Source organism: Lepidochelys olivacea (assembly GCF_965140295.1).
Source record: "Lepidochelys olivacea isolate rLepOli2 genome assembly, chromosome: 1".
NCBI classification, from domain to species: domain Eukaryota; kingdom Metazoa; phylum Chordata; order Testudines; family Cheloniidae; genus Lepidochelys; species Lepidochelys olivacea.
Genome location: NC_140411.1, coordinates 157,017,251 through 157,033,708, shown reverse-complemented (window position 1 = coordinate 157,033,708; position 16,458 = coordinate 157,017,251). Strand labels below are relative to the sequence as shown.

Below are 16,458 nucleotides of genomic sequence, written 5' to 3'. Positions count from 1 at the left end.
AGCTGTAGACAAGGTTGACTGGCAAAATCAAGCTGTTCTAGACCTTCTCTTCATGGAATCTTGTAACATTCATGAATCCTATAGTACGGATGATGCTGAAATTGTTTCCTCTGTCATTGGGGTGTAAACTCTTAGCGTAGGAAGCATTACATGGGAGTCTTTCAGGCTGTGCATAGCACCATCTGTTTTTTGGGGGACATAGCTTAGACCCTATGAAGAGCAAGTCCTTGATTGTATTTTGCAGCTTCTTTGGAATGCCAGAAGCCTGCAGCTAGGAAAAGCACTCATGGAGATGGACGTGGCCATGCAAGGTCCCATCAACGTCATCGGTGGCTGCCTGGAAGGGTGTTCAGGGTGTGAGGTGTCCTTTTGAAACCAGAGTCAGGAACTGTTCCTTATATTCTTGCGGCAACTTGTCATCAAATTTAGAAATTTTGCAAAAAATAATAAAAGTATGCTTAGATAAGAGAGTTTGATAGTTGGCCACTCTGAGGGAGTAGTGGTAGAATAAGCCTTCTGGCCATATAAATCCAGTCTCTTGAACTGCTTGTCTTTGGGAGTGGCTTTAGGATGGGACTGTCAAGAGCAGCCATGACCACCAAGGAATTGGGAACTGGTTGGGTGAAAAAGTAATTTAAGTCCAGCTGAGGGACTTGACAACATTTGTCCATCCATTCGACTTGGTATAGAGGTGAGGTTCTGCCAGATGGTTTTTGCCAGCTCCAACAAGGCTTCATTGTTGAAGGCAGGGGTTTGTAAAATATCAAGGGGGCTGTGTGTATTTTCTTGCACAAGCTCAGCGTGCACTCCTAAGGAAATGGCCACTCTGTTCATCAGGTTCTCCCTTCGCCTCCAGAGACTTCCAGTGTTAATTGATTTAACCTCTCAATACCTCTGTTAAGAAGGGAAGTAAAATTATCCTCATTATACAATTGGGGAATGGAGGCACAGAGATTAAGTGTCTTGTGCATAGTCACACAAGAAGTCTGGCCGAACGAAGAAGTGAACCCGAGTCTCTAAATCCCACTCCAGTGTGTTAACTACAAAAACATCCTTCTGGTGATTTTAAAAAAAGGCATTTAATTATTACTGAAAATGTATGGATTTTTTTTGGGGGGGGCAGCGCTCAAGGTTGAATTGCAGGAGAAGGGATTGTTGGAGTAAGGGGAGTGGATTAAGTGAGAGGATAACGGAGTGGGGGGAAGTTGGAGGGGTGAGGGGAAAGAAAGCAGAGGGGGGTGTAAGAAAGATAACAGTCATGGAGAATCAAGCTGGGTAGCTAAAGGGCTGCAGTGATAGGAAAGGGGCAGAATGAGGGAGAAACAGCGAACAATGGCAATAGAGGTAAATGAGGCGAAAGAAGTCTCCAGGCCAAGTGTCAGGGTTGATAGAATGGTGGTAGAAGACTGAAAAGGCTCCTGCTGACTGATCCTGTTTTTCATTTGGAGAGGATATAGGAGGGTGATTCAGAGGGTCTTTCTGGGTGTAGTACTGCTAGGGTGGCTGGAGGGCCTTGACTTATCCCCTACGCTTTCAGCTGCAGATGGTTGCTTCAGTGAAGAGGCTTGGGTTTTCTATTGTCCATTCCCTGTGAGATCTCTCCAGCTTCTGCTGTATCCCATGTAGTGTAGATAGGGGGTGGTGTCCTGTGTGGGTCTCTCTGGGTATGGTGGGATCATGGAGGGTTGTGAGTTACCCACTGTGCTCTCTCTTGTGGCTAGTGCTGGCTGCTTTGGCAAAAGAGTATTATATAAACTCACATACCGAGAGAACATTTCAAGGTAGACACACTTGAAAAAGAGTTTTTCTGAAGCAAAAATTATGAGTTTACAAATGTAAAAGAATTAGCTCACAAACAAAACAGCAGAAAATGTGTGTTTACCAGTAGTCAAACCCCCCTAAGAGTAAAGGATTTCCAGAAATGATTTTCAGAGACTTGAAAAAAGTTTCTGTGAAATTGGCAACAATACAGGGATGTGAATATCTACAAAATATAAATAAGGTTGCTGTGACGGAACTAAAATTGTAAACTTGATTTAATGCTGGAAGATGAATTGCTAAAATTTGAACTTACAATACTAAAGGAGGAAAAAAACCTTCGGGTTTATTTTACACAGCAGGGTAATGTGCTCCATGGAGATGTGTTTCTAAAGCTCACCAACATGTTGCCCATTAAATGGTTCATATAGACCCTGCTGGTGCTCTTTAATGTAGTGCTGTTTGAAGCAGAACTGCATTAAAGCACATCAGGGAACCTTTAGTGCACACCAGCGGGGTCTACGTGGACCAATTAATACACAACACATTAGTGCTTTGTAGAAATCTCGTTCGTGTAGAGTGTTACCCCACTGTGTATACAAGCCCTTAGAAGCATTAGAAGAAAGCTATCCAAACAGAGAAACAAATACATTCATTCATGTTTTGCCAGGCCAATTTGAAACTGACTTTGGAGAAACTGGAACCAAAGCTAAAAAATACCAGGACAATCAAAATACACAAAACTAAGTAAGGCTATGGGGGCACAGAGTGAAGGAGAGATCAATAATTTTGAAAACACAAAAAAAAACTCTACCTAAATCTTTCCAGGGTCAGAGTTTTACTGCAGAGCAGTAACAAGAAATCCTCCATGTGCAGAGGAGACAAGTTAGGGTGATTCTAATATACATTTCATAATCCCCAGCTAACTTGAACCCTGGCTAGCTGACGCTCTCTGTTATGAAAGTCATTTATGTCCCATGGGGTTAACTGTAGTTTCCAGTGCAGCTTAGGTCCCACAATCTAGAGCACAGTTAAGCAGCTGGCTGGCTTCCCCAAGGTCAGCCAGCTGAAAAGGAGAGTGGAGCTGCCTGCTGGCTGGCTTCCCCAAGGCCAGCTGGCTGAAGAGGAAAGTGCAATCAGGCAAGCGAGGTTGCAGTTAGCTCCTCCAATTTAACTGAATCTGATTATCTAAAGTTATTTGATGTTTCCTGGAACGTTTAGATAATCAGGATTCTGTCATGTTTATTTTTTAAGGTCAGGCTTGACAAAGCCCTGGCTGGGATGATTTAATTGGGGATTGGTCCTGTTTTGAGCAGGGGGTTGGACTAGATGACCTCCTGAGGTCCCTTCCAACCCTGATATTCTATGATTCTATTCAGGGCCAGATCATGCCCTTGCTGCATGCTTACACAGGTGAGTGGATATAAGGAGCCCTCTTACTCCTCCATGCTTGCTTTTTCTATTGTGGGGTGAGTAGAGGCTCCTGGGGTGCTACTCCCCTGTTCTGTGAAGGTTGCTTTGAGTGAGTGGAGTGAAGGCTTCACTCATTTCTTTCTGCCTCCCTTTACTCGATGCATGGGCCAACACAGCTGAGCTAGTGTGTATGGGAGGTAAGATATACCAGGAAGAGTGCTGGTGCTGTTTACTTTCTCTGTGGAGTTAGGGAGGAAGTGGAGACTCAATTTTGACATAATTTGTTCCCTGCTCTGCTCAGCAAGATTACAATTGTAACCCTTCTGCCTGTCAGAGTTGGCAGCAACAAGGGCCAGGTTCAATATCTAGGGGTTCCATTCCAATAACACAATGCAAAACCGGCTCGAGCCCCCACCCAGTGACCTGGGACAAATATATACCACCCCTGCTGGGTGCCTCCAAGAGGCAATACTTCCCCTCTCGCAAGCACATAGTCTGAGTGTAGCAAAAAGCCTTTTAATAACAGAGAGAAGCAATATGGCATTATGTTGGGGAAACACCACCAACAGGATTCATAACACAACCCACAAGCGAAACCCACCCCAAGCAAATTGGGGCATGTCCTTTCCCTTTGGTTCTTGAATCCAGCAACCCAAAATCACTCAAAGTCCCAAAAGTCCAACGACCCAAAAGTCTCTGTCCCTGGTCAGGGCAGCCCCAGAGTTCAAACGTTTATCTGCAGAGTTTTTACCTCCCAACCTGGGTGGAGGATGGGGGGGGTGTTAAAGGGCACCTTATGTGGTCCAACACTGATGGCCCCACCTCTCCCTGGGGCTCCGCTCGCTGTCCCGCAAACTGCTCTGCTCCGCCAGCCACTCCACTTGCTGTCCTGCAAACTGCTCCGCCAGCCGCTCCACTCACCGTGCTGCAAACAGCTCTACCATATAGCTTCAGTCTCCCCCACTACTTAACACAACACTCAGTGATTTCAGCTCTTTTGTGATTTCAGCTTGTAGCAGGGGAGCCACAGTGCTGCTGCACCATTAGCCCAAAGTGAATTCAGCTCAGCATCCTGTAACTAGACTCCTAATGGAGTCAAAATCAGCTCTGATATTCCACAGTGGAGAGAGGAAGAAGTGCAATTAGCATGTAAGGCCCACACCAGGGGGCCCATGCCACCAGGTATTAATACCTGTTCCCAGCCTCTCTCAATTCACAGAGTTTTGGAACCCATGTCCCTTGCCTAGCAAGTGCTACTTAGCTGATGGCGTGTCCCTCCATCATAACAAAAGGCCAAGTACAGTTCCCTGTCCTTGATTCCCATAATCAGGGTAATAACAATTTATTCTTCCTGCCCCAATAACAGAGACGCTGGGGATCCCACAGCAGCCAAAGTGACCATTTGGGCAGCTATGGCCTCATTCTAGGTGGGGTGGGTGTGCCTATACAAATGAGATCAGCCCCTGAAGTTCTTTTCCACAACTTGCCACACCTCACCACCAGATGTCAGGGTGGAGCTCATCCTGACTCTGCTTACACAATCTAACCTCAAGGCTTCCTTGCATCCCTTTTTGGTATTAAAGATCTCTTGTAAGATGTCATTGGACGTGTCCAAATCAAAAATAAAAGCACACTTTAAAGAGACACAGGCATGGGTGCTCTATAAATATATCAATAACTTCCTGTCGCTCACACTCCAACTAGGATCGTGGAAAGTCAGTCCACCAGTCATGCCAGAAAAGATAATATGTTCTGGCTCCTGGAGTAAGCATATAGTGAAAATAAATGCCAGCACCATAGGCTGGTACAGAAGAGAAGCTATATTCCAGGTAGCAAAATGAGTATAATGAAGAAGAGGGTTGGCCCTACTGAACAGAAGGAGATTACAAAAAAAAAAAAATCAGTAATGCAGTAGAATAGTCTGGTGGATGCTGCACTGTATGAAGTAACATCTACTGAAAGAGGTGTCAGAATGTTCACTCATTCTGAGTGATCTGATTGGCTGAGCATGCATACACAGGTCCTCTTAAAATGGATTCTTATGGCAATTTTTTTTGATGCGGAAATGGTTTTCCCCCACCCCCCCCGATGAAAGTAGGATAATAAAAACCTAATCTGTGCTGAACAATGTCTATTAAACTTTAGACTGGTGAATTTGAGATTTATCCTCTACAGCAGTGGTTCTCAAAGCCGATCTGCCGCTTGTTCAGGGAAAGCCCCTAGTGGGCCGGACCGGTTTGTTTACCTGCTGCGTTCGCAGGTTCAGCCGATCGCGGCTCCCACTGGCCGTGGTTCACTGCTCTAGGCCAATGGGGGCTGCGGGAAGCGGCGTGGGGCAAGGGATGTGCTGGCCACCCTTCCCGCAGCCCCCATTGGCCTGGAGCAGCAAACCGCGGCCAGTGGGAGCCATGAATGGCCAAACCTGCAGACGCAGCATGTAAATAAACCGGTCCGGCCCACCAGGGGCTTTCCCTGAACAAGCGGCGGACCAGCTTTGAGAACCATTGATCTACAGTACATGTGAAGAAATGAACCTGATCAGGCATAACAATATCTAATTTTTTTAAAAGGGTGCTTTTGACACCCTCTGCACAAGACATTTTTCAGTGGCAAAGAAATTCTTACCTACATAGCACCAAGATGAAATGTGTATCCCAGTCAGACACAGTATCCATGAAAAACTAGTTGAAAACCGACTCTCGGAGTCTTTTGACTACACTGGGAAGATGTATCATGTTAGAAAACCATCAACTAATGCATTTTAACTAAAATGCTAATTAAACATGATTTTGCCCCTTATATGGGTAAAGATAGTTGTGTTTAAAAATATGTAGCAGGTCATGGTTAACCCAGGGGGAGACCTGTCAGGGTGGTCACTGGGTGACTCAGTGAAGCAGAGGTGGAGCTCATTTGGGCAGGTGCAGGTGGATGCTAGTGTAGGGCCAGCTGAAAGCCTGAGGCAGGAGCCATGCATGCTGGAAGCCAAAGCAGTCTGTAACACCACAAGGCAGAGGGAGAGTTCCCAGCCAAGTGGTGCGTTGCACAGACTGGCTGACTGCTCTTTCTGTGGGGTAAATAGCTGTCCACAGGGGTCATCTGACTTGGTCCTGGCTTGTGTGTTGGCTGTTGCAGCATGCCTGGGGGATGAGTCATTGCAGGCTCTGGCTGAGAGATTACCTCACAAGACCCAGGTGTTAACCATGACCAGTTAACATTTTTTAAACACAACCCGTGCCTGTGTACAGTTGGTACTAAGTAGTGTTTTACATAATGTTAATTAGAATATGTGTTATGATTTGTTGTCTTAGCGGAGACATGGTCTAAATGTGCACATGGGTAGTATATTGATACATCATAATCCCTGAGGAGTATCTTTGCAACTCATTGTATGGCTCCATAGAGCAGGCTTTGTCTATCGTGGGTATCCAAACCTGGTGTTGGACTAGCTAGATAGTAGCTCATAATTATTTTCCAATGAGAGGTCAGTGACACAGATATGATATATGTGTGACATAACTGGGTCTTAAATTGTAGAATGAAAGTAGGGGGAAAACACTGGGAAATTTATTTATTCGGTTAACTACCCTGAAAATTAGAAGAAATTGGCATCTTTTAAGAACAGGAGTGAATATTTGACAAATAACTCTGATAATACAGGGCTGGAATGTAACCCATCTAGAGCCAAACCCAGGGAAATAAGATATCCAATAAAGAGTTTCCATGGGCTAACTAAGAAACAGAGCAATTCACACACCAAACAGGAACACACAAGAAAAATCCCAGCCAAATTACCACTTCTCAACACTGGAGAAATATCAAAAAGGGATTCAGGTGGTAACAAGTAGAGTGCAAGATGCACAGCTGAAAGATATTGGGAAGAGACCTCCTACTTGCGCAAAGACTAGGGACAAGACCCCTGAGATATTGTATATGACACACACTTACACAGTACTCACTTAAGTACTAGAACTGTTTGAATATTGTTACATCTTTATTAGTATTGTAGTGCACATTGGGAACCAACAGTGGTAAAAGAACTATGTAGCTGTAAGTAGTGATTATAACAGTTTACAATTTTTGATTGAATGAGTTGGTGATATTATTCCAGTCCTAGCCAATAGATGTCCTCATTGCAAAATTATTGCCACAAAGTAGTACCTTTGTTGCTAGACTCCTCAGGGAGGCAAAGATTGAAAGGACATGAAGGCTTGGCTACCTTCTCATTCCCTAGAGATGGTTTCTCAGTAATGAGTTGAGAAACATTAGTGTGAGAGAGCTTTCCTTTTTACTATTGCCCATGCTGGTGTTCCTATGTGGATAAATCCTTGGACTAAAGTCATCTGTTGTCTTTTCACCACTTGTTATAAACACTAAATTCACTCAGAAGAGAAAAATAATCATTGTGGGTCCTAATGTATACATGCCTAACTGCAGCACATTACTTGAGCAGTAGGCTACAAACTGCTTCTTAAGTACTGTGAATAATATGTAATTTTAAGGCATTTATCACCACAATGCACAGTGCCCAATTCAGCAATGTACTTAAGCACGTCTAACTTAAACAGGAATAGTCCCATTGAAGACAATTTACGCCCACTTTAAGGTCCCTTTGCGCGCTGCTAACAGTGTAACAGTGCATTAGTGTAAATGAGACTTGTATACTACAGGACACCATCTGCTGTTCATTCCACTCTTCCCCTGAGAGTCTGGTTTTCCAGGCATAAATATCTAAAGGAAAAACCAATGTAAAACTTGCAGTGTGATGGATGTAAAGTTTGTCATTCTCAATGTTGGGAGTGCCTGTTGGGAATTACCAGCCCGAGAGGGACAAGTATCCAGACAAGGGATGGAAGAAGGGAACAATATTATCTGTGAGGGCTTGGAGGTGGCATTGTCTGTTATCAGTTGTATCCGTTTTTTGACTTCCATGATTCAGCATGGAGAGCAATGGTCTCACGGATAGATGCTTGCAGGCACCCATGGGTATAGCAAAAGGCTGAAATATGACAGAGTTTATTTTGAGGGGTTGGGTGGGGAAAGGAGGTTAGACTTGTAAAAGCAAAACTAAGGCTGCTGTGGATGGGCCAACTATGGTTAGGCAGCTGGTGTGCTGTGACCACTGCTTATTGTTCTGTATTTAATTTGTCTCATTGTTACCTGGTGCTTCCCCTACCTGGTGGTGGTTTGTGCTTGTTATCACTCATTTCATATTTAGATTGTAAGCTCACTGAGACAGGGACCATTTCTTTGTTATGTATTTGTACAGTGCCTAGCACAATTGGGTCCTGCTTCCTGATTAGGGCACCTATGTACTACATAATATAAATAATAATGGGTAATTGGGCAATCAGCTGATTATGGCTGGCTCTGTGTAACAAGAAATGGGGCAACAAGCAGTTTGAAGGTTACTAGGATTTAATCATGTTCAGAACCTCTGGAAAGAGATTCCGATAGTTAGTAACCCCAGTCCTCCTGGTGTTGTGTATATATAATCAATGAATGCCTTATCTTGTGGCTGCAGCACAGGAGGTGGAGTCAGGAGTTCTGGGTTCTTGTCACAGACTATCTGTGGCAAAACTGAGGCCTCAGGAAAGTAATTTAACCTTTGTTTCAGTTGATGGCTATCAGTTGATGGATTCTTCATGGATGGAGTGGTGTTTACAGATATTAGTGAACTAACCTAAAGTCTTTTGAGAACGCACAAAGTACTAGGATTGTGAATAATAGAAAATGTAAGATATATACTGGTCCCCCGGTGTTTGGCTGATAAAACAATAATGATTCCCTTTCTTAAGTGTGGATATTAGCAGTTACCTTGCTCCCAGGGAGGTGGTCCTTTGCTTAAGGTATTATAAAGAATAAAAGCAAGTCCCAAATTTGTCTAGGTTGTCAGATTGGTGAGCCCTGAGTCTGTTCTCCAAGTCAGTGGTCTGCATTTCCCTACTGGAAGCCAATCAGTTCAATATTGCCCCTGCTTTCAACTTACTTCTCAGTGACCTTAAGCTGAAGGCCCCTCCCTCCATGCTTGGAAGTTCAGGCTGTTTCTCCTGGGCAGGACAGTTGTCTTCTCTTATCACAGTGATGGATTACTGTTCTCACCCTGTAGAGTGTTGTATAGGGACATCCCATCTCTGCCATCCTTTGTTTCCCAGACTGTGTCATCCAGCTGTCCACCTCCATAGAGTTTTAGCCATTTGGTTTTTGAGTGACTTTTCACCTTTCTCTTTAGAAAATAACTGGTCATAAAAGGCAGTAGGGGCTGCCATAGCTTCTTAATAGAAGTGGCAAAGACCACCCCACCCTTTGGATGGTCATCCAGTTTAGAATGCTGCTAAGAAAATACCCGCCAGTCATGTCCTGAGATCTAAGGGCCACAAGCTGGGAATCTGTTCCAATAACATACTTGTAAATCTTGGTCTCAGAAGGTAATGATTTTCTTTACTTGCATCACAGAGGTGTGTTTGACCTCAGTATTTGGAGAATGATTTGTGACCTTCTGAAGGTGATGAATGCAAAGTATTATTATTAATTATTAGTATTAATATAATTATAAGAAGAAAAAAGATCCCCCTTTACATATAGTTATATGCACAATCTTTGTTGAACAAAGGAATAGTTGTCTCAGTTTCTCTGATTTTTTATTTTATGGGGGTTCTTCCATTTTTTTAAAAATCAAACAAGCCTACTAGGTTAATGTGAAATTGGATCCTTGGAGCAAAAGATACTTACCTTATCATTTTGCTACAGGAACTATTGTCCGGCGTCATCGAATTCCACTTCCACCTCCTAATGAAGATCAGTTTTATACTGTAGATTATTTCAACATCAATACAGAAGTAATCTTTTATGCCCAAAGGTATAAGATTGTAGATTGTGATCAATTCACAAAAAATTTTTTGAGGAAGCTGGGAGTTCGATTAAATCCTCCAGCATATCATCCAGAAGATCCATACACCAGAGCCCGGCAAAAGGTAAGGCAAGACAGTGATGGTGAAAATCTAATTTTACAAACACAAAAGCCTCTGTGAATTCATATGCAAAGAACATTTCCCCAGCAAATTAAAAATGCGTCCAAGTAACTATTTTAATATATGTTAATTAAATTTGGAATTAGTACCAAAAAATAAAGCAAAAAAGAAAACACCAATTTGGTATACTTTGACTCACTATCACAAGCAATAGCATGTAATATAGTCCCAGACAAGTCAATTTTCCTGTTGATGTGCCCATCTACTTTGAAGCAGAGGGGAAGCATTTGGGGAATAGCTAGCATGAGAAAGTCTTATGATAAAAGCAATATCTGTTGTGTGTATTTCCTTGATAAAACAGTTCTTATCTGTTACTAAAAATTGTAAGAACACAGGAGTGAAATTGTCTTCAATATTTGTGTGCATGTAACTGCACAATATTACATTTAATATCTGTATAAAATGAGTTGCTTCCAGCCCTATATGTAGTGAATCAGAATTATTAGAGACTTAGTATAAAGAACGAGATTGTCTCTTATAAATCTGATTCACCACGTGTAGGATTGGAAGTAACTCTTTTAATATAGATATTAACTGTAATACTGTGCTAGCTGTTTCCCAGATGCCTCCCCTCTGCTGAAAAGTAGCAAGAATTCCTCATGGTTATTTCCCACATAAGCGCTCAAATGGGGAGAATCTAGGAGATGATCGGGGAACTTCTCAAATAGCAAACAGGGGAGGAATCAGATGATCCAAGTAATGTGGGCCCTCAGCAATAAACTTTAACATCGTTTTCAGAGTCTGGTTGAATTCTTCAACCAGACCGTCCATTGGCGGATGATAGATAGACATATATAGAGTCTTTCATTTTAGTAGATCACACTTCAGTAGCCAAGGCATAAAGTTGGTGCCTTGATCAGTAAGACTCTCCTTAGGTACTCCTTACTCTGGCAAAGATTTTTAGCAGTTCTGCTGTAATAATCTTTGCATTGAGGGCATGCAGTGGGATTGCGTCAGGATAGCGGATTGCGTAATCCACTGTAACTAATACGTGTTTGCACCCAGCGGCACTTTTTTCTAAAGGCCCTATGAGTTCCATGCTGAGTCTTTCAAATGGGATGCTTACTATGGGGAGTCAGACCACAGGGGGCTTTTGTCACTCCTTTAGGTCCTACCTGCTGGCATGTGGGGCAGGAGCCTTTGACTTCTTGGTGAATTCTGAGCCCAAAAAATGTGATCCAGAATCCTGACAGGGTCTTCTCATGATTGAGGTAACCCGCAGAGAGGGTGTTGTGAGCCAGTCGCATAACCTCGCACCTATGAGGCCGGGGAATGAGGAGTTGCAACTGAACTTCACCTGTCAGTTGGTCTTTCTCCAGTTGGTACAGTTGCTCTGCCTGGAGCTCAAACTAGGGGTACTGCTCTGCTCAGAGGCGGATTTACAGTGAAACACAGGGTGCCCTGCCACGGGGCCCCCCAACAACAGGGCCCCCCAGAGCCGGGCAGTTGCGGGGACAGAAGCTTGGTCCTGCCAGCTCCTGGGGCTCCTGCTGCAGGCTCCGCACCCACCAAGGTGCGGTAAGGCAGCCAAGGTCCCCCCTCCCCCACCTTTCCCTCCAAGTGTGCTGCGTTCCTGCCCCTCCTCCTCCTCCTCCCCCTCCCCCTCCCTCTCCCTCCCAGCACTTCCCCCGCTGCCAAACAGCTGTTTGCAGGCGCTCAGGTTGCTCTGGGAGGGACGAGGAGGAGCAGGGCTGCAGCGCGCTCGGGGGAGGAGGCGGAGAAGAGGCGGGGGCAGGGCCTTTGGGAAGGGGGTGGAATCAGGGCAGGGTGGAGCAAAGGCAGGGCCCCCACACTCCCCCTACACCTACACCCTCCCCAGCCCCCTGCCATGAGCTGCTCAGGGCAGGGGGCTGGGAGCACTTCCATGACCCCAGCCCTGACTCCTGCACCCCCCCATCCACACCCCTACCCTGAGCACCAAATGGGAGCTCCTGCACCCCTTGCACCAAATGGGAGCTGCCCCAGGTAAGTGCTCCACACCCCAACCTCCTGCCCCAACCCTGAGCCCCCTCGTGCATCCTAACTCCTGGCCAGACCCTACACCCCCTGCCCACCCTGACTCCTGCACCCCCCACACCAAAGGGGAGCCGCCCCAGGTAAGCGCGCCACTCCCCTGCCCCAGCCCTGAGCCCCCTCCTGCACCCCAACTCCCAGCCTGCTCCTGCACCCTAACTCCCTCCCAGACCCTGCATCCCCAGCCCCGAGCCCCCTCCCGCACCCTAAGTCCTGGCTAGATCCCTCACCCCAATGTTTTTTTACATTTTTTTTTCATCGAGCGCTCTTATCCAAAGTGCTTTACAATCGTTAGCTAACGGTACAAACAATATTGGGAAAGATCATTAAGTGGTCTGCCAAGACCCTCAGTGATTTTCAAGTGGTCGGTGGAAAAATAAGTTAGACTACAAGAACAATCAAGGTACCTCACTTTATTTTCATTTACTTCCTATTACTTATAGGAGGAAGATGAAGAAAAAAAGAATGAAAAATGGGGGCAAGGGGGCAATAAGAGAGAATGTTCTTTTTCTTGGCTGCGTCCCAAGGAGGAGCCCCAAAAATGAAGCTGAGCACAGGGCCCCACTAACTCTAAATCTGCCACTGGCTGTGCTTGTTGAGGGTCTATCACCTACCTGTTCACCACTGGCAGTTGGCTGTAAATGGGGTCCTACCAAATTCACAGGCCATTTTTGGTCAATTTCATGATCACAGGATTTTAAAAATCTGAAATTTCATGATTTCAGATATTTAAATCTGAAATTTAATGGTGTTATAACTAAGGCGATGTTTTAGTCATGTGTATTTTTAGTAAAAGTCACGGACAGGTCATGGGCAGTAGACAGAAATTCATGACCTGTCCGTGAGTTTTACTAAAAATATCAGTGAATAAAATTTGGCGGGGGGGACTGCCCACATGAAAAGCAAACTCCCACTGCTGGCTGAGTGGGCACTGGCCCTAAGCCTAATATTTGAGGTCGCCTTTCCTTATGTGGCTTGTCTGCTCCCATACCTTGGCTTTCCTGCAGAGGAGTCTATGGGGCTCCCAGTGACCTTTGTTGAGCTGAGATGCTGTGGTTTCCCAACAGGGACAGCCCGGGGCCCCTTAGAGGCTGGTGCTTCTGAGACCATACCGCCTGATCGCAAATACCCCTGGTGAGTCGAGGGGCTCCCTCGGCGTCAGGCAGGTTCTTGTGTGATGCTGCCAGAGCCACTTCAGCAGCTAGATCATCTTCCATCAGCCAGACAGCCTCGGCTAGGGACTCTGGCTGGTGTTTGAGCACCTAGTGCCTACCCCGAGCTGGAAGCATGTGGGCAAACTGCTCCACCCATGATGAGCTCAGCCAGCTGAACTCCTGTCCAAATCTCTGGCTTTAAATACCTTCAGCATAGGTCCCAATTTCTGGGCAACCATGTAAGGTCAGGCTCCCTGGGGGTATTTCTCCCCATGGAACCTCTGTCAGAAGGTCTTCTCCATGATGTCAGGGTAGGTGAGTATAGCTGCTTTCACTTGTATGTAGTCTTGGGCACACACAAAGTCCAGCCCCTGATATGTAGCCTATGCCTGTCCTGTCAGCCTATGCCTGTCCTGTCAGGTCAGGTGGCTACTGGGCTGCTGTTGCTACTCACTCAAATATTGCCAGGAAACCCTCTGGGTCCATCCTCAGGTCTCATCTTAGTGAGTTTCACTGACTGGTGAGGCCTATGGGCTCTGGAGGGGAAACTCCTGGGAGACCCTGAGCTGCATCAGACCCTTAATTGTTGACCAGCCTTTGCTGCTGTTCCTGCGGTTGTGCCTCTAGGGCCCAGGCCAGCTGTTGCTGTTGGGCTGCCACTTGCTGCAGGAGTTGCGGCTTCTGCTGCCTGTTGCTGCTGCTGATTCTCTGTCATGCACTTGAGAAGATGCTTGAGATCCATGTTGTCTGACCTACCAACTCAGACCTGTAGAGGTGTAGGGTGTTTGACCATCTGGGTCAATCAGTCTTCATCCTCTCCAGGGGTGGGGAGGAGTCCTGCATTCTTCAGCAGTTGTGAAGGGGTTGACTCACTGATGGTGCCTACTTGTGGTGAGGCATGGCATAGCAGCTCTCTCCCCGCTGGGTATCTCCTGGCGATGGTTGCTTCTCTGTGGTGATCTCCTTCTTCCTGTGACTTGGTCCTCCAGCGAGGTCACTTCACAGTCCCTTCACTTCTGGGGTGGGGTGGTCCATGAGCAAAAAACTTAGGGAATTAATGCAAATAAACTGAATTAATAAGAGACAGAGGGGAATGACTCCATCTCAGAGTGTGTCAGAGTCTGGCCCTCACTTCCCTCAGGGAAGGCTTCAGGCAGTGGTTGTCGGGGAAGCTCCTGCCTTCAGTCAGCCCTTTCCTCAGGGGCTGAGCATTGACTGTCTGTCCTCTTTGCAGGTATGCCCACAAATGAGCTGCTGTTAAGCTTCTCCTTCAGCCTGTGAACGCTTTGCAAGTTTAGCAGGCGGAGCTGCCTGAGCCCAGAGTATGTCTTTAACCCTGTGTTGTTCAGCGTGGGGTTTGTATACCCAGTCACAACATCCTGCTTATGATATTGCTTAGGCTGAATGAATACTAATAAACCTATTAGTCCTCATCCTAAGAGGAAACCTGCACAACACTTTTTCAAAAGACGAGCCTGGAAACTTGCATTCAGAACTTTGGTAGACGCTAAAAAACATGGACTGAATAGAAACATTGGATTTATGGCTTATTACAACAATCTGTAACCCATTAATAACCCCCTCCCAGCTTCCTCCTCCCCCTGCCACTTCACCTTTAATAGTCCCTTGAAATATGGGTTAACTGCTTGTGCCAAACAATCTGTTCCACTTTATATTTAACTGTGACACTCAGAGTACATTTCCCAGACTTAAAAAAGAGCTCTGTGTAAGCTTGAAAGCTTGTCTCTCTCACCAATAGAAGTTGGTCCAATAAAAGATATTACCTCACCCACCTTGTCTCCCTAACATTTTTAAAGGTAGATTTAATTGGGATCATGGGGGTCTACCAATACGTTGGACAATAGAGCTATAATTCAGAGGTATGTTGATAAATTGGAGAACTGGGCTATAGACGACAAAATTAAATTCAACGAAGAGAAATGTAAGGTGCTACATTTAGGGAAGAAAAATCAAGTGCACAAATACAGAGTGGGGAATAACTGGCTTGGCAGCAGCACTGCTGAGAAGGATCTGGGAGTTTTGGTGGATCACAACCTCAGCATGAGTCAGCAGTGCGATACTGTTGGGGAAAAAAGAGAAAATGCAATTTTAGGTTGCATTAACAGAGGCATAGCATGCAAGTCATGAACGGTGATAGTACTACTGTACTCGGCGCTGGTTAGGTCTCAGCTGGAGTGCTGTGTCCAGTTTTGGTCACCAATGTATAGAAAGGATGTAGAGAAACTGTAAAGGATCCATAGGTGAGCAACAAAGATGATCCAAGGGATGGAATGCAAGCCATGTGAGCAAAAGCTAAAGGAACTGGGTATGTTTAATTTGGAAAAGAGGAGATTCAGAAGCGATGTGATAGTGGTCTTCAAATACTTGAAAGTTTACCATTAAAAAAGATGGAGAAAAGTTGTTCTCTCTTCCACAGAGGGCAGGACAAGAGACAGTGGGTTCAAACTACAGCATAGCAGATTTAGATTAAATTTCAGGAAAAATGTCCTAACTGTAAGAACTGTAGGACAATGGAACAGACTGCCTAGGGAGGTTGTGGAAGCTCCTTCACTGGAGGTTTTCAAAGGGATTCTGGATAGGGATAGTCACCTGTCTTGGATGGTTTAGACCCAACAAATCCTGCATCTTGGCAGAGGGTTAGACTAGATCACCCTTACGCTCCCTTCTAACCCTATGATTCTATGGTCCAAGCACAAGTGTGACTGTAGATTCATTTGTTTGGGCACTTGTTTTCTGCAGGGCTTGGGATCCGTCTCCCCACAAATCAGGGAAGAGCAGTGGGAGTAGCAACAAGAGATTTTTCCCTGGTCACTTTCTTGAGGGCCATGTCTCCTTTTCTTCCTCACCAGTATGAAGAAGAGGAGGCATTGTGCTTTTTTTCTGACCTGCCCCCTTGGGAGTTGTGGTCAGGGGTTTGCAGACAGTTGTCAGGGGTCCAGCGAGCATCCATGGAAGCAGCAATTAGTACAGACCCCACATGTCTGCCTCTCCCTTTCTGTTGTTGAGGCTCCTCTGTGACAGTGCTCAGCAGTGACAATGGGATTTAACACCCCATAAAGATATATGAGGCA

General features: G+C 45.5%; 1 protein-coding gene across 5 annotated transcripts in view; it reads left to right on the top strand.

Annotated features, from left to right (window-relative positions):
* The window catches only part of EFHC2 (EF-hand domain containing 2), a 91,505-nt gene that overhangs the window by 21,821 nt on the left and 53,226 nt on the right, over positions 1 to 16,458 (top strand). For 4 of the 5 annotated variants that reach the window (XM_084616828.1, XM_084616830.1, XM_084616829.1 and 1 more), the window contains exon 4: positions 9,919 to 10,142. The exons of the other annotated variant lie outside the window; for it this stretch is intronic. In XM_084616828.1, coding sequence (XP_084472954.1) covers positions 9,919 to 10,142 — 224 coding nt within the window. The remainder of the gene's footprint in view (positions 1 to 9,918; positions 10,143 to 16,458) is intronic. 5 annotated transcript variants of the gene reach the window in all.